Genomic DNA, 20498 nt, shown 5'->3' on the forward strand with positions numbered 1-20498 from the left:
CAAAGGAAGGATTGTCGGGATTGTCGAATTATCGAACGCGGATATGCAGTACAATTCCGTACACTTAATTATAATTTGTCGCGTTCGCTTATTCCTGTTCCTGCCATGGAAAACACGCAGATGAAAGAAACGAATGCAATGGTTCAGAGAGATTGCCGAATTGATACTGCAAGTTGATGCTGCAAGTTGATACTGCAATGCAAGGGGAAAATAGTGGCAAGTGATTATAGGAGAGAGATGCAACCAGTCGCTGCTACTAAAAAAAAATGATGGTGATGATGATGTTACTGCACGGGACTAACGGACCGGATTGGCAGGTTTAACCTTGTGCAGGACAAGAAGAGAGAAAAAATAGGGACAGTCGAGATCAATTCAGATTTCAATTTCAATGATAACTAAAAACTTCCCAAGGACGAACGAAAAGGTCGAGTTTTTGTTGAGTGCCGGTCTCTCACAAGTAATTGTGACGAGACATATAGCAGCTCGATTATTTGCCTTTTAGAAAAGCGCGAATGAGAAACGGGTCGATCAACTTAACGGGCCTAAGGTAGCTAACCACTGGCTGACTACTGGCTAACCGGGCTGCTGCCAGCTGGGGTAATACAGGCACGTATGTACAATGGTTTTAGGTGGTTTTGAATGCCCCTTATTTCAGGTTGTTATTATTACCTCTTAGACAAGCGTGACACTTGAAGCTTCTTAGTGGCCGATGCGGAGCTGAACCCCCCTAACCTTCCATAAAAATAGACAGGTACATACATATATGTCGTATCTTATTATTACCTTAGTATGATTACCTTAGGTACCTATACTCCTGCGCGTTCGCGTGTGCGTATTAAAAGTCGCACAACTGCGATTAAAATTTCAGTTGAGGCACAGACATTAAAATTTCCACTACCTCTCTTTTCTAAATAACCGGGTTATTTAGAAAAGATGCATGCGAAATTAACAAAGAAACAGAATGGCTGAATGGCCAGCACAGCCAAGCCTAGCCACCCCAGGTACAGAATATGTACATCATGTAATAGTGATGACGGTAATAATATGGAGATAACCAAGGTTCGGGTCCTACTGCCATACAAGGAAAGAGGGAAAATCCGCATGTACAAATGTGGCTCTCTTAATTCTTAACATTATCGTGTCTACTATCACCTGTATACTTGACGTGCTTTTCCAAAGTCGAATTTTAATAGAGGTTGGGTAGTATCTAATCCAAATGTAGCTGGGTCTAGAGACATGCATTGAGGCTCGCTAAACTCGAATAGCTGGTCAAGTGACAACTTCAACATTACATATCACCATCGAAGTGTTACATCGAGTATTTGAGTTTCACGTATGATCATTATCTACTAGTGGTCCAGCACCACACAGCTGGAGACAGATTGGATCTTTTCTTCTCGGCACGGTAAACTCCCCCGCCTTGGCATCCTGGTACCACATAGCGTTCGTTCTCTTCCCCACACTCCGCATTTGCCTCCGTTGCCTTCATTGATCACTCGCCGAAGTCTAAGAACATCACCGGGTCCAGAGTGTAACAGGACAATTTGATTATGTATACTCGCCCACTTCAACTTATCTTTGAACTATGTATAGTGGTAATTATCTAGTGCTTGTTTGTTCAATATTATCAGTTGTAAGTTCATACAAGACTGGACATAATAAAGCAGTCATAGATCGCACCTTTGTCGAGCGTTCTTAACATCCTAACATGAATAACGTCACTTAAACTCAACCCTACTTATTTCAATTACTCTACATATAGCTAAAATCTATACGTCACGAGAAACTCCTAGCTCTACTATTGTTAAGATACCCTAGCCATATTATTATCATCTTATTATATTGCACACCGCTTCTTCATTGCTACTGCTGACCTATCTCCCCTAACCCAGATGGATATTGAATCTGAACAATCTCCTAATTGCTTGCATACCAAGGCCTTTAGAATAGATCTCCCCATCTACCAATGAGCCCTATCAATAACAGCAAAATTGGAATTTATTAAGACCCCTCACCATCACATGTCTTAATAGTTAGATGCAGGGCCTAACTTCAACAGAATCATCTGTTTGCATCATGCAGAATTGATTGCGTTAGTTCCTCTTTAGCTTTACTTAGAGTGGGTTAAGATACCAAATTAGTCTTCTTTACGCGTGGTGCTAAACACGGAATCAGACCATTGTTTGGAGACCATAGGTCACCCGACCTATGCCCCACTACCCACCTAACCTGTGCAAGGGCAACTTGTATGAGAGACCTAACATTACCTAACCTGTGTAAAAGTTCAGTAGGCCTATGGAATAAAATTCACCTAACCCGTGGACCCTTACCATTTAGCGAATTTTTATAAAGTCATCTGTATAGGAGACTCTGTATAGGAGACTCTGTATAGGAGACTCTGTATAGGAGACTCTGTATAGGAGATTCTATATAAGAGACTTTGTATAAGAGACTTTGTATAGGTAATAAAACATGGCTAATCATTTAAACAAAGGTAGGTTTATTACTACTCGGTTAGCGCTCACAGAGTACTCAACGAGTACTCATTAAGTATTAATTAACTGGACTATACTACTCGATAAGTAGTATAGTAGCTGCTACCGGATAGAGTGAATACTCAGTGAGTACTCAGTAAGTACTAATCAATTGGACTATACTACTCAATAAGTAGTATAATAGCTGCTACTGGATAGAATGAGTACTCAGTGAGTACCTACTGATCACTTACCTAAATTATAAATAATATATAAATGGCTAGGTGGCTACTGAGTACCCATGAGTACTCAATGAGTATTGATCAATTGGATTATATGTAAATGGCTACCTAAAGTGCCTACTAAATACCAGTAGTAAGATGAACTTTATTCCATAGGTCTACTGAACTCTTACACAGGTCAGGTAATGTCAGGTCTCTCACACAAGCTGCCCCTGTACAGGTTAGGTGGGGAGTGGGGCATAGGTCGGTTCACCTAATTCCCCCATTGTTTGTCGTTCTTGCAGAAGCGAGGCCATTATCCCCGCATGCCGTCGGCTAGGTCTACCGAGACCGGCTCCGCTACTACTGAGGTAGGTATTAGGTCCCGCCCGAGCGGCTATCCGAACGTTTCTCCGTAGACCTCGGTCCTCTGGGCAGCCCAGTTCCTCCGAATTGGGGTTTTATTAATTGCAGAACTATGCGCATGCATAGGTACTTAAACAAGTTATTCAAGATATTGTTATCGTTAAATTTGCACACCTTGAATAAATTATATTGGACAAGCCATTGTAACTGCGTTTTAAAATAAGAAAAAAGGCAATTTAAAACAGACAAGTTTAGGTAGTTAATCAACCTACGTTTATCTCTTTACTTTCTAATTCATTCAAGTATGTCACAATACATCCAATATGACAGATGCCTTATATAGTCCCTAAGCCTTTAAGCATCTTGTTCCCTAATACAATTTGCCCTAAGACGCACTCATCTAACAGGCAACTCACATCTGGCAAATTCGTGGCATCGGCATCTGATACGTAATATTCAAAGGTAGCTACTGTCAAATCTATTAGTGTAATAGAATAGTTTTGATATGAAACAATAGAGGAGCTTATAACTTCGAGCTTGATCAAATAATGCGGAAAGTAGGAGTCTCAGTTGGGTAGGTAAGTAAGTACCTCAGTTTGATTAAACTACATTGTCAAATCGTTCAATGTTCAAACAAGCAACACGTATTGGCGCGCATAGCCTCCAATCTTCGACTGTGTTTCAAGATTTATATGTGTATTAAATATGTATAGCCTCAAAAGCAGGAGAAGAGCTTAGGGGTACATGTAGAGATTTAAATGTGTTGCAATATGTTAGTGGATGCATCGCTGTATGCTTCAAATTCGTAGTTAGGTATGTACTCGTTGATTCCTACATGCAGGTACATATGTACGTCAGGTAAGGCAAGATCCATTTTTTGTATGTCTAATCTGAAAAGGAAAGTGCAGATAATCACATAGAGTAGCAACGAATTATAATTACATCAAGTGCTCTCTATGTGGCTGCCTGGCCGAGCGGTCTTGCCATGTCTATCCACTGCGACTGCCTACGTGCTTGATCTTTTCAATGCGTAAAGGACAGCGCCTTCCTAAGGTCTCAACAGTAAAGGAAGCAGCACCAAAGCTTTCTCAACTTGGAAGGTAAAACTTAGGACTTCGATGACATGTCCTATCTTTTTGAAACGTCACAATCTTCACACATCAATCCAACCTTTTACCTTTACCTCCTTTTCCCCCCTCACATCCGTCTGCCATCAGTTATTCCACTTGCAGATGGTCCCTTTACAACTCTGAATCAACCAGGTTCTATCGGTTTATCGGCATATAAAGAGGCATCACCATGGCTTTCTGGGCACGTGTACTCTTTTTCGGCCTTCTGGCACTATACCATGGAGTTGTCCAGTGCACGGCCGTTGTAAGCAACCAAGAGATTACTCTGGAATCGCCTTTCCAGCCCGAGTCTGCTCCTATCATTACAGTTGGTACAGCCGTGGAAACCAATGGTATCTTGTCTGAACTCCTCCATAATCTGTCCACATTCGCAACGATCCACAGGCGACCCTCCCATCAAATTATAACAGCACAGGATATGGACCTCCCCACTGTGACTCAATCTGGATCTCCTTCTCTCTACCCTACTCGCACCGGTGAAGACACTAGTGGATCTGACCCTTCGCCCGGCAGCTCACTCACACAGGGTCCTATTGTGACAGGGATAATTGAGGGAACTCTCCGAAGTTATCTTGACGATGGACGTCTAGAAGGATGTCATTTGGATGAAGCAAACCCCGAGTGCCTGGAACTATGGCCACAGGAGGACGGACTATCTCGGCGAGATGACTACAATGACGGCTATGGCTTCGGATACGGTCCCAGTACAACCTCTGTTGGAAACGGTGGCTATGGGAACCCCCCTAAGCCTACAAACCTGCCTCCTGGTGCTTATGGCAACCAACAGACCCCCGCAATTAACAAACCAAGCGTTGAAACGGTACCAGACCCTGATCCCCAAACCGTAACTGTTTCTCTAGAATACCGCACTTCATCTGCCGTCTACAGCTCATCCACTACTCCTGCGCAAGTTATTGTTGTCATCGTAACTGGCACGGGTGAATCAGTTTCACAGACGCCAGAATACAATACCACACAAACTGTTACGACGTCTGACCCGACATTGGACCCTACTTCGGAAGTGACGCTCCTAGTCACGTCAGCCAGTACTCAACATTACACTACTCACAGTACTGAAGACTACGTTTACACTACAGTCACCCAGTCATCTTCTTTGCCACACGTCAGCTCTAGTACCAACACAATATACACGGTAACGGGGCATTCTCCTCCAAGGCCGGTCCCGGATACTAACGCTGCTGTTCCTACTTTAAAACCGAGTCGATACTACTTGCTCATTACAGCGGCCCTGGTAGCTATAGGTCCTTCTATATTAACTCTACTTGGATGGAACCCCTCACGATTAGCATCAAGCATTGCCAACGCTAGTCGTAGCACTTGTGAAGAGACCGAAGGGAACATCTCTGGGGATGGTAGTAATGGACGAGAGCCTATGGATCAGAAGGCCTCCGATGATGCGGATGGATGTAATCACTGTTACCAACAAATCAGAAATCATTAAGCTAAGACTCGAAAAAATGTCACGACTTAAGCGGTGTCCTATTCTATCAGACGGATATCACTGGCAAGAATTTAATTGATGAGACTGCATTCGGTAGGGGAGACGAGGCGATGACGGGTTGAGATGGAAAAGAAGTTATGAAAATAATCGAGATTTCTTGGGAGCTGGACCACAGATTGCTAGGCACATTCGCCTGCCGCATACTAATGTTTGTCGCTGCCACTTTGCTTGTTACGGCTAATTCTCCAGTTACGTTATGAAAGATCCTCTGGATCAGCATGTACTTGTACGCACTCTAATTGAATTCTGCATTGATCTAGTATCAAAGCATTCCGAAACACTTAGACAGCATGATCGTGAAGCAATTATGACTTTTTGAGCATAGGATCCGAAAGGTCTAAAAAGATTATGCTGTAGTTAATTGATGTACAAGTCCTCAAAAATATCAGTGCCCTATGCTTGCTTGCTTGCTTGCTTTCTCTAATCTTGACAATGGCAATATTTACATATACTCGACAATTTGCACATCCACCCTCGGGTAGGTTATGTAGGTAGGTAGGTAGTTTCTTCTACATCCCCATCGGTCTCGACCTCGATTATTTATCATTCTTTGCACCGATTCTTTTCTCATCCTCACTCGTCGCAACTCTTATTCCCGTACGCTCAAATATATAAGATAGGTACCTAGGTGTAGGGAACTACAAAAGCAACAAGTCGCCGTTACTTCCAACGCCCTGGGCGGGCTGGAAGACTTGCTGCGGCGCGTACTGGTTCACGACGTAGGAAGCCTCGGTTCCGCCGCCGCCGAAGGACGAATCGCCCGCCTCGTGGATGCCCATGGCGGCCATCTGCTGGCTGCCGATGCCGGCGAAGTACGCGTCCGCGTCGCTGACGGCGTTGGCCATGTTGTTATCCGGGCCGTTGCCGCTGTTGCTGCTGCTGGCGTCTGTGGCGTGGGCGCGCGCGACGCCGTCGTTGCTGTCGGGTCGTAGGACGGCGGGCTGGCCGCCCATGCCGAACATGCTGAGGCTCTTCTGGGCCTCGAAAGCGGGTAGGTTGGCGGCGGTGGGGAGGGCGTGTTTCTGCAGGGCGGGCGAGTCGGGGAGGCGGCGGGGACGCGCGCTGCGGAAGACGGTTTGGACGGGCTTGAGGTAGATGGTGGCTAGCGTGCCGACGTTGAGACACATCTCCTCTAGGGTCTGGGGGTCAAGCTTCTCGGACTCGGCTGTGATGGGGGGTTTCTCGCCCATGACCATCTGCTTCGCGACGTTCATGTCCGTGCTGAGGAGTCGCCAGTACATGTACGCGCGGTCCCGGAGGTCCGGGTTATCGGTCTCTTCCGTGGCCCACTTTAAGACTCTCGGTACGAGGTCCTGGCCCTTGGTGGGTCGTTGAATGAAGAGCTTGACCGTGGCCGTGAGCAGCGCTAGCTGTACTTCCACGGGTTCCTCTGCGAATGAATACAGGAAATCCTCGAGTAAGACGTCGCTGTTCTCGATGCGATCTGCGTACTGCCCGATGACCCAGACCATAGCAGCTTTTGCCTCGGGCTCGTCGAGCGAGTCGAGGTGTTCACAAAGCGTACCGATGATGGATTCGTACTGGTTGGGGTATTTTCGGAAGATATTGCGGATAACCACAGTGGCCTCTTGGACGATATACGGGACCTTCGTCGCGACAAGTTCGAGTAGCAGATTTATGCACCGTCTCGCAGCCGGCTCGATCTTAATGGCCAGCTTGCCGATAGCTCTCACTGCCTTACGAACGAAATGCACGTCGACTTCCGTCGCGTATTCTCTTAGTTCGGTTAGTACTTCGTCGATATTCTTCTCATTGGCGAGCATGAATATCAGCTCGAGCTTAGTGACCTTGACGTAGATCGGATCGTTATATTTACAGAAGAACACACGGATATCGTTACGTAGAACGTCTGGTCTTCTCTGAAGTATAAGCAGCGCATTCCGTAGAGCAAGATATTGCACCTCTGGGCCCTTTGCTAATAATGTCACAAGCGGTGGAGACAGTTTCCGGCATAAAGCCGAGACCTGCTTTTCTTCTGCGATGTAGTTCATCAGATACAGAATTACACGAATGCAAGTGAGCACCACAGCGGAATTCGAGTGTGATAACCGCGGCGCTATACGCTCAGCCAACAAAGTTGCTTCCCCTGACTCCTGAGGTACATAGGACATTAAAGCCTCGAGGATGTAAGTCTGGCCCCACCTATTTTCATGTTAGCGAGAATAAATATGAACTGGTCGAAAGAGGACGCACTCTGAACAATCTGGTAGGATTGCTACCATCTTGGAGGCGTTGCTGTAATCAATAGTAAGTTTGATGGAGTCGCTGCGTTCCCAAATATCCATCAACCCAGCCAACGCGCTCGCCACGACGGTAGGGTTGTCATCTCTTAGAAGCTGATTGAGCCTATCTATCAGGTCGGATTGTTCAACCATGTGCTTATCATGATCGTATAACTTCGCGACACAAAAAGCGGCTGTCTTTCGTACGTAGGGATCAGAGTCTCTGAGCAGGCGTTTGACAAGAGGGACCGTAGCTTCGACGAATTCTTTGACGTGAACGTATGACATGGTTCGGAGAGCCAAAGCTCGGACCAGCGGATTGTTGTCTTCCATATCCTATACGAATGTCAACCGAGGTTTTGAACAACGTCATCCTCGTCGCGATACTTACGTGCTGTAGGAACGGGATTGCTTTTACCGCAATCTCAGGGCGCATCCTCGAATAGTTGACCAAGAACAAGAAACACCTGCCCAGTCCTCATTAGCGCCCAACTCCATGGGTTTGATTTCGAGAATCGAGAATCGATATGGGCGTACATCTTCTTAATTTCCAAGCTCTGGATATGCATGCAGCCTATTATGTCCGGGAAAAGGGAGACCATCTCATTGTTGCTCATAGTCATGTTCGCGACAATCTTCTTGAGGGCGATCTTCTTCTGCGTGTAGTTCTTATCCTTCTTTCCGCCGGCGTTCAGCTCGAGTCGCAGCTCGGCAACTTTCCCCTGCATAGTCATGGGTCGTAAGCCAAAATCCGGGGGCATATATGCTAGAAACATGGCCATTTATACGCGACGGGCAAGGTAGGTAGGATCATAATGTGTTCTAATGGTCCCGAAGGGACGTTGGGATCGCAGGGCGACTCGAAACGTGTGCCTTTCTAAGATAGACGTCAAGACGAAGACGCTCTTCGACGAAGGGTGATAAATGGGTAGAGAATGTCGACCTCCAATTGATCGAATTGGGGAAGAGGGCGTCGACGAAAGGAAAGTCCCAATGGAATGGGAGGCATGGGATTAAGTGACGGGTATAATAACAAGACTCATGTGTCGCGTAGAAAGAAATATAAATGGGCTTACTCGAGCGAACAGCTTCGAGTCCCCTCCGACTTGGGTGCTCGACATGGTTGCTTATAGTTGGCGTCTGCCCTTTGTCGGAATTGCCTCTTTTGGTCGGTGTTTCGATGTATCGGCTGGTTGGCTGAATAGGAGCTCAAGGTCAGTTGATATGTACATATAGCGCGCAGCGAGAACACAACAGGGAGTAAAAGCAAGGAAGCAAACCAGCTTGTGGCTTACCCCTCACGCTGGCAGGCTGGAACTCTGGGCAAGGGATAGGAATATTGGTTGACTAAAAGCATACTTATTAGGTGTTCTTCAGGAAACCTATTAATGCAACCATCCAATCGCAAGGGTTGACGGCGGTTCGAGAAAACAATTGGTATTGGAGGGGCGATCGAATGTGATGGCGTACCGGATCTTGGCCTGCAGATTGTTGTGCAGCGGGTAGTTAAATTAGGTCGAATGTAATGACATTATATTATGTATAGGGAAAGATATAATTATGTAGTCCGATGAGACTCATGAATCGACATTATCGGGAATATCGCATTCGGAGGAAGATATGTTCGGCCCCTCCAAAATCAAAAGGTAAGAATTATTAAAGGGAACCTTAACCCCTGAAGAGCGGAAAGTTAGAAGCTTCGCTGCGGCTGCGCTTGCAGGGATTAGGGATTGATATCGGGTCACAACGGGGCTATGTGGATACTAGCTTAAAGTTGTCTTACTACATATCAGACTATGTAGCGACTTTTCATTAGGTAAACCATGCCTAGCCAACGCTTTGTCATCCTGTCCCACCATGACGGCTACTGTGGGTCAGCACGTTGAACTTCTACACCTTAATTCGCAACTTCATCTAATGGAAGTCAATCAAGAAGCTTCACAGTTAAGCGACGACTTTGGATATTACCACATAACACCACTATACCCGACAATATCTATAAATCATCATCAAAGGAAATAACGAAATCAACAACAATGTCGTCAACTGATCCTTCCATCCCTAAATGGGTTGCCGATTTACAATCCCCCCCAGCCTCCAAATCGAAGAATAGTAGCATTCCCGATCCGCCCGGCTACCCGTCGCAGTCGACCGCATTATCAAAGGTAATAGCATCTTATTATCTAGGTAACAATAGCCTATATTGACGAAAAATGACAGAAACAAGCATCAAAAGAAGCTAAAACACAACCCCGAAAACAACCAACGCCCGAAGAGATGGATACGCTGAAGCTGAAGAAGGCTTGGGAGGTGGCACTCGCGCCCGTGAAGAGCTTGCCCATGACGGCCATCATGATGTATATGTCAGGAAACTCGCTGCAGATCTTCAGCATAATGATGGTCTTCATGGCCTTCAAGAACCCCATCATGGGCATCATCAGCACAAACCAGGCGTTTGAGAGGTTCGAGAGCGAGAGTAACAAGGGCAAGATAATACAGGCCAAGATGGCTTACGTCGCGATGCAGTTAGTGGCCTTGGCGGTTGGGATTTGGAAAGTCAATGCGATGGGTTTATTACCGTAAGTCTATATTTGTTGAATCCACTAGATAGATATAGCTGGAATTTGCTAACTAGATACAGAACCACAAGATCAGACTGGCTGGCCTGGGAAGCCCAACGAGAACCATTAGAGTTTGCCGTTCCTGCTTTATAGACTTGAGAGATGTCAAATATAGTCTCACGTTGAAACCCGTTTCTACTTCCAATGTCCTTTTCTCTATCTCGTATTCTTAGGGCTTATCTACTTCGATCCCGATGTACCTGCTGCTTCGCTTACGGTCCTTGCGTGCTTCGGTAACGTAACGTTAGGGAGCTGGGGTTGATCGGTCTTCGTCTTCGTCATAATCGACTCTATGTTTTGGTATGGACCATCTGTCATCGATTGGACCCTCCAGCGCTCCAGGGTATTACCACTATGGGGTTTCGCTTTCCACCAAAGTTCGTCTTGAAACCTGTTGTTTAATGTATGTTCACGATCTATCCATGATCGGCTCAACTTCAAGGGGTCTGTGTCTCCTGAGGCTTGTTGCTGATTCGTAGAAGGGGGTTTGGCTGTCTGAGGGGCTGCTTTACTGCCTTGGTTCTTCGAAGCTTCTTTTTCCACCTATCGATCCCATCAGCTACTAATTTGTGGTTAGCGTATGTGTTGGGTTACCTTTGGTTCCATGATGGGGTCACTAGTTACTGAATAGCTCGAAAGTTTCCGAAGTCGCACGACCGTACGAGTGTTTAGGTGCGGCTTCTTTTCGTCCACGCTCTAGTTGGGTGGACCCGATATGTGTTCGCATAGCGTGCTCAAAGCAATTGTGATAGTACAAGTTCTTTGACGATTATGCCCACGCCTAGACGGGGGTATCCAGGGGTATTAAATATTATCCTCGACCCTTCAATATGAACTACCTCCTATATACCTATAGCCAAAGCCAAATGTGGCAGGCCCCGCTTCCATAGTCACATAAAAACATCTTGTTGATCGACCTATTCTGTCTGATATGTTGTGTACGGCTTCTTGGAGTCGATTATAACCCTCCAAGCAAGAGTGTAGTCTACCGGTGAACTTTCTGTTCCAATACATCCAATGATGCCCCCCGTGACGCTATTGCTTTACATTATGTGCAAGGCCCAAAGAGGGAATCCACAAACTGGTTTAGTTGTACAAGATTGGGTGGAAGCACAATATCGGCTCCACGAAGAAAACGGGCGTCTTGCTTCATTGATTTGCAAGAGCACTCGGCTTTAACGAGTATATACCATCAACACGTCAAGAAGTCAAATGAAGACACCTCTATATTAACTATCGGCCTATCACAAGCTTCGTACCGCACGGTCGGTAGCTACTATTTAATTAGCTGGCAGCGTTGCAACGATGTTAACTGTATATCATATACCGACATTTTCATCTGGGGAACGTCCAATCGTGGCAGTGGCATATGCCGTGCGTTATGAGATGCAGACTCGCACCGGGTTATAGAATAGCGGTCTACTATTGACGAATCATGCGAATGTAAAGGAGCGTGATATTCGGTAGTAGAAGTTCAACAAGCTTAGCTTCGGGGTTTAAGCAACGTCTAGACTCTAACCACAGAGTGGTTATGTAGTGATCTATGTATACTACCCCGACGTGGGGTTACGTCCCAGGGACTCCCTATTTACCACCCTATGAGGTTTCAAGGTAGTAGTGAAATTTTTTAATTACTTAGCCCCCTTTATCGTCGTGCTTATAGGTCTCTTCTTTGCAGTTTCATCGAGTCAATTTGCAATGTACCTAGGTAATAGCATCAATATGCCTCCCTATCAGCCCATTTTCATGCCTCCGTCCGCCATGACTATTAATTCTCAGTATGTTAGGTATCATCGGCAACTTGTGAAGGTCTCATGCTGTGTTGGCATCTCGCATCGTATGCTTATAAATCTACTTAGATGTACAAATCAGTTTTGCTCTTGGCGAATACCTAGTGAGTAGCTTTACAACGTCATACAATATTTATTCACCGCTTCGATAGCTTATAGCCACTTAAATGGTCTAAAACGTTACGCTCGGCTGTAGTATTCCGGGAATATTCTTGGCTTCTTACCGCATATGTTCAGATGTTGCAAATGACTAAAGTTATGCGGCTCTTGCAAGCAGGGTTTGATATTCTCCCTCGCCCAAGCACTTAGTAACTACGCTACTATTTAGAGTAGCATTTCACGATGCTTCACACCAATTGTCCTTAGCGGCTTGCCTAATCTGGCCAGATGAGTTCGGTGTATTAACCTTGCGTGAGTCGTGGAAAGCGGTCAGCATTCGTACCTGCAGACCGCATTTCCACATACTGGAGCTTAATGCACAGAATAAAGTAGCATTATAGCAACACATGCAGATATGTAGTTCACTTGGAGTGATCGGATCGCGAACATCTTAATTAATATACAATTCTATAGAATGATCACGTATTCATTATACATATGTTGCCACAAAGTTGGGGTGGAGTTGGAGTTCTATTACTTGCCCATTGGTGGATTTTTTTTACGCTGGATGTTTCGTCCTGAGTCTTATACGAAGCCTTTATTATTTGCTTATCGCTGGGTCAACTACTTTACGCTTCGGTTCCATTGAGCATGAAATGGCACCCTCGGGATAATGCATGAGCTAGGTCCGGTCCGTCTTACTACGGAGAATTCGAGAATACCGTTCCGGCGATATAGAACCCGTATGTAGGAAACAATGCTCCATAGCTTGAGAATAGGTAAGTACCTAAGGAATGAATATCAGTGTGATTCTTTAAGATGGGCGGAATTACTTCAAATAAAGGAAAAATAAAGGAAGAAAGTCTAAATAAAGCGATGACGTAAAAGTAGAACAATAAGATTTAGGTTTGCTCCGCTTTGACGCACATGGCACATGCTACATATGTACAATACCGTCACCTGCTTATCTTCCCTACTTCCCTATCGATAAGTCGTTCAGGCCTCTTAGACTTGGGGTCTTGTCCTCATTCAAGCCGTTACAGTTTCGAAAGTTGTTTATAGTTTCCGAAATCGCTGTGCTCGTTTTCGCTGCCAACGCGGGCTGGCAAATTTACTGGTATTTATACACGGTAAATTCTGTTGGAAATTGTGCTCCTTATATAGGTACTTTGGGAGTATGCTTCGATCGGGAGCCCCGTGTCGGTTCCAATGGCCGACGTGAATGATCAGGATGGTACAACGGCCAGCAATGGCCAAGCTTCTCAGCCACCAAGCCAGACTCAGACTCAGGCTCATGATGTTAGCCACCGAGTAATTGATGACGAATCCCATGATACGGATCGTCTGGAGCCTGCATATCCTCTATTGCAGAATAATGCTAGCAGCGAAAATTTCCTACAAAACGTGCAAGCACAGAAGCGCATGGTCGAGGATGATAACGATGAGGAACCAGTCGCTAGACCTTTTGTCAGAACGAACAGCCCCAACATATCGTCTAGGGTCGCCACCCCGCCCGAGGAAGAACGAGCTCCTATTCGATCAGCCTACAAGATGCATAAGTTCACCTTGTACGAAACGGCGAGTCGGTACTACATCGTCGGAGGAGACGTTACCGAGAAACGTTATCGCATCTTGAAAATAGATCGTAACACTCACGAGTCTGATACCCACGAAACTGACCTGAGTATAACAGACGATAGGATTATTTATAGTCAGAAAGAGATGAACTCACTGTTAAATACTATTGACGATGGAAACAAGAGTACGGGTGGTATCAAGCAGAGGTGTACGACTTGGGGGATCTTAGGCTTCATCAAATTCACGGGGCCGTATTACATGCTACTGATCACCAAGAAGAGTACGGTTGCAATGATTGGCGGCCATTACGTTTACCAGATCGACGGGACCGAACTCATCCCCTTAACCCCAGCCAAGTACAAGACGGATGCTCGCCATGTCGAGGAGCAGCGCTTCCTGAATATTCTTAGGAATCTAGATCTCACGAGATCTTTCTACTATAGCTACTCTTACAACATCACCAGGACGTTGCAACACAACATCACCCGAGAAAGAACTGCTTTATTGCATGGAATGCCAGGTACGACATACGACGATTATAATTCCATGTTCGTCTGGAATAGCCATCTTTTGCGGCCCGCCGAGGATGCCATTCATGACCCTTTTGATTGGTGCCGTCCGATAATACATGGGTATATTGATCAGGCCGCCATATCCATATACGGCAGGACAGCGCATATCACCATAATTGCGCGCCGGTCAAGATATTTCGCTGGCGCTAGATTCCTGAAGCGTGGGGCCAATGATCTAGGCTATGTAGCGAACGATGTTGAGACTGAGCAGATCGTTTCCGAAGCGTTGACAACTTCCTTTCATTCCCCTGGTCCCAAGCTCTTTGCGAATCCGCAGTTTACTTCCTATGTCCAGCATAGAGGAAGCATTCCTCTTCATTGGACGCAGGATAATATAGGTGTTACTCCCAAACCGCCGATCGAGTTGAATCTCATCGACCCTTTTTACACGTCAGCTGCACTGCATTTTGATAACTTGTTTGAACGCTATGGCTCTCCCGTATATGCGCTCAATCTCATCAAAGCTAGAGAGAGAACCCCGCGGGAATCCAAGTTGCTTGATGAGTATACGAATGCTATCAACTATCTGAACCAATTTCTACCAGAAGGACACAAGATCATCCACAAAGCTTGGGATATGAGTAGGGCTGCGAAAAGCAAGGATCAAGATGTAATTGGCACACTTGAGAACATTGCCGAGACTGTTGTCACTACGACTGGTATCTTCCACAATGGCGACGGTGATATCACTCCAACCAGTGTCCAGAATGGCGTCGCGAGAACAAATTGTATCGACTGCTTAGACCGTACGAATGCAGCTCAATTCGTCATTGGGAAGCGGGCGCTTGGATACCAGCTTCACGCCCTCGGCATTCTTGAAGATACAACCATTGAATACGACACAGACGCGGTTAATCTCTTCACTCACATGTACCACGATCATGGCGATACGATCGCGGTTCAATATGGAGGTTCCCAGTTGGTGAATACGATGGAGACGTATCGCAAAATAAACCAGTGGACGAGCCATTCCCGTGATATGATCGAGAGTTTCAAGCGGTATTATAATAACTCGTTCCTAGATAGTCAAAGACAGGAGGCCTATAACCTCTTCCTCGGGAATTATATCTTTGCTCAAGGACAGCCTATGCTGTGGGATCTCTCGACGGATTACTACCTTCACCATGCTAATCCGCGGACATGGTCGCAAAAGGAGAAGCATGACTATATAAATTGGTACACGCCAGCACATCTTGAGAAGCGGACTATACCTCCTTTTGTACGACCAAAAAAAGGGATGGCGACGAAACCTGTCTTATTCTTCGATGACTATTGGCTGGAGTATTATCGCCCGTCAACATTGTCCTCATTTCCGAAGATGTTCCCATACAAGATGAATTCCACTATCAAGTATATACCCTTCAAGTCAACCCAGGAAGGCAAATACGACTTGAGTCCCTTCCGCGTCCGCACTGATGGCGACGCGGAAACCCATGAGAAGAAGAAGTCAACGGCAAAGAAGGAGGTGATTATCGTTGATCCCCAAGATTCCCGAAAATCCTCACTGGATGAGGACTCTGAGTCCGTCATGATAGAAAAGACGAGTTCTAGGGGTATATCGATTCAACGCTGGCTCCAGCCTATGCAGCCGGACCGCGGCCCTACGATTCCTCACAGCATCATGAAAGACTCTGCAGAGAATCGCGATAGTCATAGGCTAAAGCAGACCGCTCAAGAGAAAACAAAGACTGCACAGGGGACTTTCACAAATATCGTCCAGGAGTCGCTCAACCCGTCCGTGAATACGCAAGAAGCGGATGATTACGCGCGATATATCAGCCACCCACAGACTCTGCCCTTGGTCATCTCCAACGAGGCACCGCCAGATGTCGATTCCTCCGAATACCAAGAATACCTCAACGGGAGCTGGCACACGGAAGGCCTGGACCCCACCGGTACTGAAGACGACATCGACGCGTATAATGACTTGCTGCGGATTGGCGAAAACCCGCTGACCGTGACAGACGAGGATTTGCCAAAGAAGCGGTATAGGGCATATAGGAAATGGCTTCGAGGTAAATCCCTCTTCAAGCAGCAGCCGGTCGATTAGGACTCGGCCGCGTGGAGGTCGGCAAGCAATGATTTTCCCGAGTTTTTGGTGTCTTCCTAATGCGTCCTTTTTTGCGCTATGAGTTCATCCCTCCGAAGAGCTCTTTTAATTGAGGTTCCTTTTCAATTAGTGGGTCGACGCGTTGTCTAAAATCAATCTGGGCTGCTTTCATTATTGCAGACAGCATGTTAGCGGTTTGGGTTAGACGGGACTTTAAGTCGTTCGCGATGGGGCTATTGGGCGGAAGTGACTCTTCGTCTTCGATGTTCAGCCAGCATAACATGATCATCTTGATGACCTCGTTGCAGTAGTGCTGGATCCTGGGCCAGCAGTTTCGTAGGATAGCCTGCAGGAGGTTGGTGGCCGAGGAGAGAGTTGGAGGGTGTTTGGTGCCAAAAGGGTCGATCATGACTTCGGAGAGCATGGGGATGAAATCCTATTTTCTATCGCATTAATAACAGTATCTCGCAGCTGAAACAGCGTTTTGTATAGTAGGAACCAAGGCTGTGTGTTAAGTTTGTTCGGTTTGGCTTGGCTTGGCTTGGCTTGGAATTCAGGGCGGGTTGTAAGCGGAAACAATAGGAGGGACGGTACCTTTAGGTGTTTCACGGCTAGTATACCCATCCCATTTATAATACAGACGAGCGTCTCGCAGAATAGGCCCACGAGTCGCACGTGCTCTTTTGCGTGGTGATACCCGATCATGATGCCCTCTCTGATAATCTTGTCTAGTAGCCTCCGCTGTGCTTCAGTGATTTGGTGTGTTGATTTCTGCGTCTGCTGCTCTTGTGCCGTGATCGCACCCGCTGTTACTAATGGCCGATCGACGGCGAGACCGGCCATCTCGATTAGCACGGGGTACGCGGCGCCGAGAATATCCAGAGATTCATCTTCGGGCGTTAAGCTTGGTAGGTACAGGACTGCAGGGAACACGGCCTGTTCGAATACTTCGCCCAGCCCCGTATCCCGCATCAGTCCCGCAGGACAGCGCGCCCAAAAGGCGCGAAGTATACCTAGAGCGCGTACCTTGAAGGCGCTGGGGCCCGGTTCGTCGATTAGGGTAAGTAGTACGGGGGTGAAGAGCGGCCAATGGGCTTGTAAGAGAGTGGACTGCGGACAGGTTAGTTAGTGTTTAGGTCGTGGGCATAGACTTAGAAGGTATGCATGTATATATATCATAGATGATAGGTTTTAATTCACAGTCGTGTGAGTATGTAAATACGCGAGAAAACAACTCACATCCGCACGCTCCACAGCCCACGCGAAGACCGTCACGGCGTACCGGTGAGCGTACTTCCAGGGCTTCGTCTCGGGCGATTCCCGGGAGGCGCCGTCGTACCGCGACGGCTCGACGAATTCGGCCTTGCGCCCGGACGCGGTGATCGCCGCCGGGCGGGACTTGGAGAATAGCGGGCGGAGGAAGCTGGTCAGGATATCCTCGGCGATGAAGGCCCGCGTTTGGGAATCGCCTAGTTGCTGCAGCTGGGCCTCGAGGAGGGAGTGGGAAAGGCTGCGCGATTCTGCTGTTGTCCAGGGGTCTGCGGCGTTGGTGAACGCGGTTACGCGGAGCAGCACTGGGTGAGGGAGCTGGAGGGGGGCTGGTTTGGAAGGGGTTTTGGTGAGGGCATCTAGGGCTAGGAGGCCTAGCTCGCCTTTGCGCTGGAGGGCGCTGTAGTCTGTCTCGTCTGTTTTTAGATGGTTAGTAATTGCTCCTCCTGCTATGTGACGAATGATGAGATCAGAACTTCATGCCTTCGTCTAGCGAGTCGCAAGAGCGGATGGGCAGGATGAGGGAGCTAATGACGTCGGCGACGTCGCGGAGCGTATCGTCCAAGTTGTTATCTTGGTCGATACGATCCTGCCGCCCCTCGGCGTCTTTGCTGATCTTGAGCGTCGCAGCATATGCGGCTAGGAGTACGGCGACGTGATCCTGTAATAGGTATGCTCACTTAGCTTTCACAGTTTCACGAGGAAACAAACTAGTTGAATCATCAATTTTTAAACGCTTACCAATTCATCTTTGCTTGCTGATAGGAAATTCTTTAGATCTTGCGCGGTGCATCCATTGGGGACAACTAGAGTGGCGGTTTGTTAGTTTGTCTCATGAGTTGAGATGAGATGAAGTGAGATGAGATGAGATGATATGAGATGAAATGATATGGGGAGGAAGCATACGCTGTAAAATATCCTCGCGAATCTCCCGCAATGAAGTCTGAGATCCTTTGAGCTTCTTGCAGGTCTCGAGAAGTTCTTCAAACATGCTTATTCCTTTTTGTTGCCGATCTTGTTGGGATGGTGACGTTAAGAGTAAAGTTGAATTAATACCTAGACCAGCTAGACCTAAGGTAAGCTCAGATGTTAGCGTTGCTAAACTCTATTCTGAAGGTTTACACTAATTCATGGAAAACTTGCCGGGCCGTTGCCAGGTGTTTAGCTAGTGGCCTTATTTATCAGGCAAATAAATATTGGAGAGTCTCTCAAACGCAAAGACGTTAAATGGTTCTAAAGGAACTACTTTAATTTTAAGATGTAATAATACTTATATAACTTCGCCCCAGGAATATGTTGGAAAGTACCTAAAGTATGAATTGAGTGGTATGCTCGATACTCGGGTTTTTTTATCTTTTCAATAGGTAGGGGGAAGTGTTATGTGGGGCATGAAAAATAGGGGTTGGTATATGAATATGGCTGCCTCCTTTCTATCAATATCTCGCCATATCACTATGGTCAATAATAGTCTATAGTAGCCCTATTAATTCGATCCAGAGTCATTCAACTCTAATAAATACTAGATTAAACCCCACTCTCCTCTCTTACCTTTTCGCTATTGATGAACTCACACCTTTTAAACAGCTTCTCCCATTTTATCGCTTGTTCGGCTGGTGTATCCGCGGCCTCATTTTAAAAAGCACTTCCCCTAAGCTCAAATGTTCTATTGATCTCGGTACGGGCTAAAATGCCATCGTTATTTCGCATTGTTTGCGCTTCGGCCGCGTCGTAGCTAGCCTTCGTGATCACTCTAGGAACATCTTGCCAAGGCACCCCGTCGTGCGGAAACTTTGCTAACGGAAGTAACGCTATTTCTGAGGTAATTGCTGGCTTCAAGTTGATGTTGGATCGCTTGCTAGCACAGTGACTTGAGGATGGGAAAGGCCATTTATGAGGGTGAATCCGATTTATAAGGGTGGCGATGTTAGAGAAAACCCTTAATAAGTGTCATATGTAGAGTAAATATTAAAAGTAATAGCGAAGTTATTGTATAATAGCTATATATTATAGAAATTTAATAAAGTTTAACTTTTTATTTTTTATAAAAAACGTTTTACGTTTTTTATATATTATATAAATGTTAATTTATATTTAATTTATATTAACTTTTATTATACTTTAATAAAATTACTTTTTCCCGTAATATTCTTATTTTTAAAAATAATAAATGGTTATTATATTATTATAATTATATATATTTTTTTTTAACATTTTTTAATATTATTTTTTATAATTTTTATAAATTTTTATAAATAATATTGTTATTATATAATTCCTTTCTTTTTTATATAAATAATAAAAGTAGTTATAATATATATAAACTTTATTATTTTTCCCGTTTTTTTTTTTTATTTTTTTTTTTTAATTTATTAAATTTTTTAAAAGATTTTATTATATTTAAATTTTTTTAAACTTATTATTTCGTATATTAACGGTATTATTATGTTTTTATACGATAACGTTTTAATATTAACGTTATTTTTTATATTAATATTAATAATAAATTATTTTATTTATTTAATATTTCTTATATTAATTAATAATATAAATACTTTTTTAAAAT

The 20498-nt window shown here is 45.4% G+C and overlaps 6 protein-coding genes across 6 annotated transcripts; 3 read left to right on the plus strand and 3 right to left on the minus strand.

Moving 5' to 3' along the window:
• Nucleotides 1-4360: 4360 nt before the first annotated feature.
• On the plus strand, nt 4361-5747 carry F5Y00DRAFT_267375 (uncharacterized protein; the record flags this gene model as incomplete). The annotated part of the gene is made up of 1 exon (XM_048012056.1): nt 4361-5747. One exon carries the CDS (start codon nt 4361-4363, stop codon nt 5651-5653), a length of 1293 nt encoding a protein of 430 aa, XP_047870017.1. The 3' UTR covers nt 5654-5747.
• Nucleotides 5748-6032: 285 nt separating this feature from the next.
• Nucleotides 6033-9632, minus strand: F5Y00DRAFT_222263 (Adaptor protein complex beta subunit). The gene is made up of 6 exons (XM_048005695.1): nt 9316-9632; nt 9033-9153; nt 8494-8678; nt 8348-8423; nt 7928-8292; nt 6033-7876 (listed from the first exon to the last, which is right to left on the minus strand). Exons 2-6 carry the CDS (start codon nt 9075-9077, stop codon nt 6352-6354), a joined length of 2196 nt encoding a protein of 731 aa, XP_047870018.1. The 5' UTR covers nt 9078-9153; nt 9316-9632; the 3' UTR covers nt 6033-6351.
• A 250-nt stretch (nt 9633-9882) lies between these two features.
• On the plus strand, nt 9883-10775 carry F5Y00DRAFT_869 (uncharacterized protein). The gene is made up of 3 exons (XM_048014277.1): nt 9883-10121; nt 10177-10535; nt 10598-10775. The coding sequence occupies exons 1-3, from the start codon at nt 9993-9995 to the stop codon at nt 10668-10670; spliced, it is 561 nt and encodes a 186-aa protein (XP_047870019.1). The 5' UTR covers nt 9883-9992; the 3' UTR covers nt 10671-10775.
• F5Y00DRAFT_256591 (uncharacterized protein) lies at nt 10758-11183 on the minus strand (the record flags this gene model as incomplete). Its single annotated transcript, XM_048010433.1, has 2 exons — nt 10758-11120; nt 11172-11183. The coding sequence occupies 2 exons, from the start codon at nt 11181-11183 to the stop codon at nt 10758-10760; spliced, it is 375 nt and encodes a 124-aa protein (XP_047870020.1).
• Nucleotides 11184-13452: 2269 nt separating this feature from the next.
• Nucleotides 13453-16868, plus strand: F5Y00DRAFT_880 (SacI homology domain-containing protein). Its single transcript, XM_048014290.1, has one exon. The coding sequence runs from the start codon at nt 13676-13678 to the stop codon at nt 16664-16666; it is 2991 nt and encodes a 996-aa protein (XP_047870021.1). The 5' UTR covers nt 13453-13675; the 3' UTR covers nt 16667-16868.
• Nucleotides 16705-19022, minus strand: F5Y00DRAFT_876 (uncharacterized protein). The gene is made up of 6 exons (XM_048014281.1): nt 18842-19022; nt 18677-18741; nt 18419-18596; nt 17906-18351; nt 17261-17776; nt 16705-17102 (listed from the first exon to the last, which is right to left on the minus strand). The coding sequence occupies exons 1-6, from the start codon at nt 18924-18926 to the stop codon at nt 16743-16745; spliced, it is 1650 nt and encodes a 549-aa protein (XP_047870022.1). The 5' UTR covers nt 18927-19022; the 3' UTR covers nt 16705-16742.
• Between the last annotated feature and the right edge of the window lie 1476 nt (nt 19023-20498).

The sequence above is a fragment of the Daldinia vernicosa genome, assembly GCF_022497035.1.
Source record: "Daldinia vernicosa strain CBS 139.73 unplaced genomic scaffold F5Y00scaffold_1, whole genome shotgun sequence".
NCBI classification, from domain to species: domain Eukaryota; kingdom Fungi; phylum Ascomycota; class Sordariomycetes; order Xylariales; family Hypoxylaceae; genus Daldinia; species Daldinia vernicosa.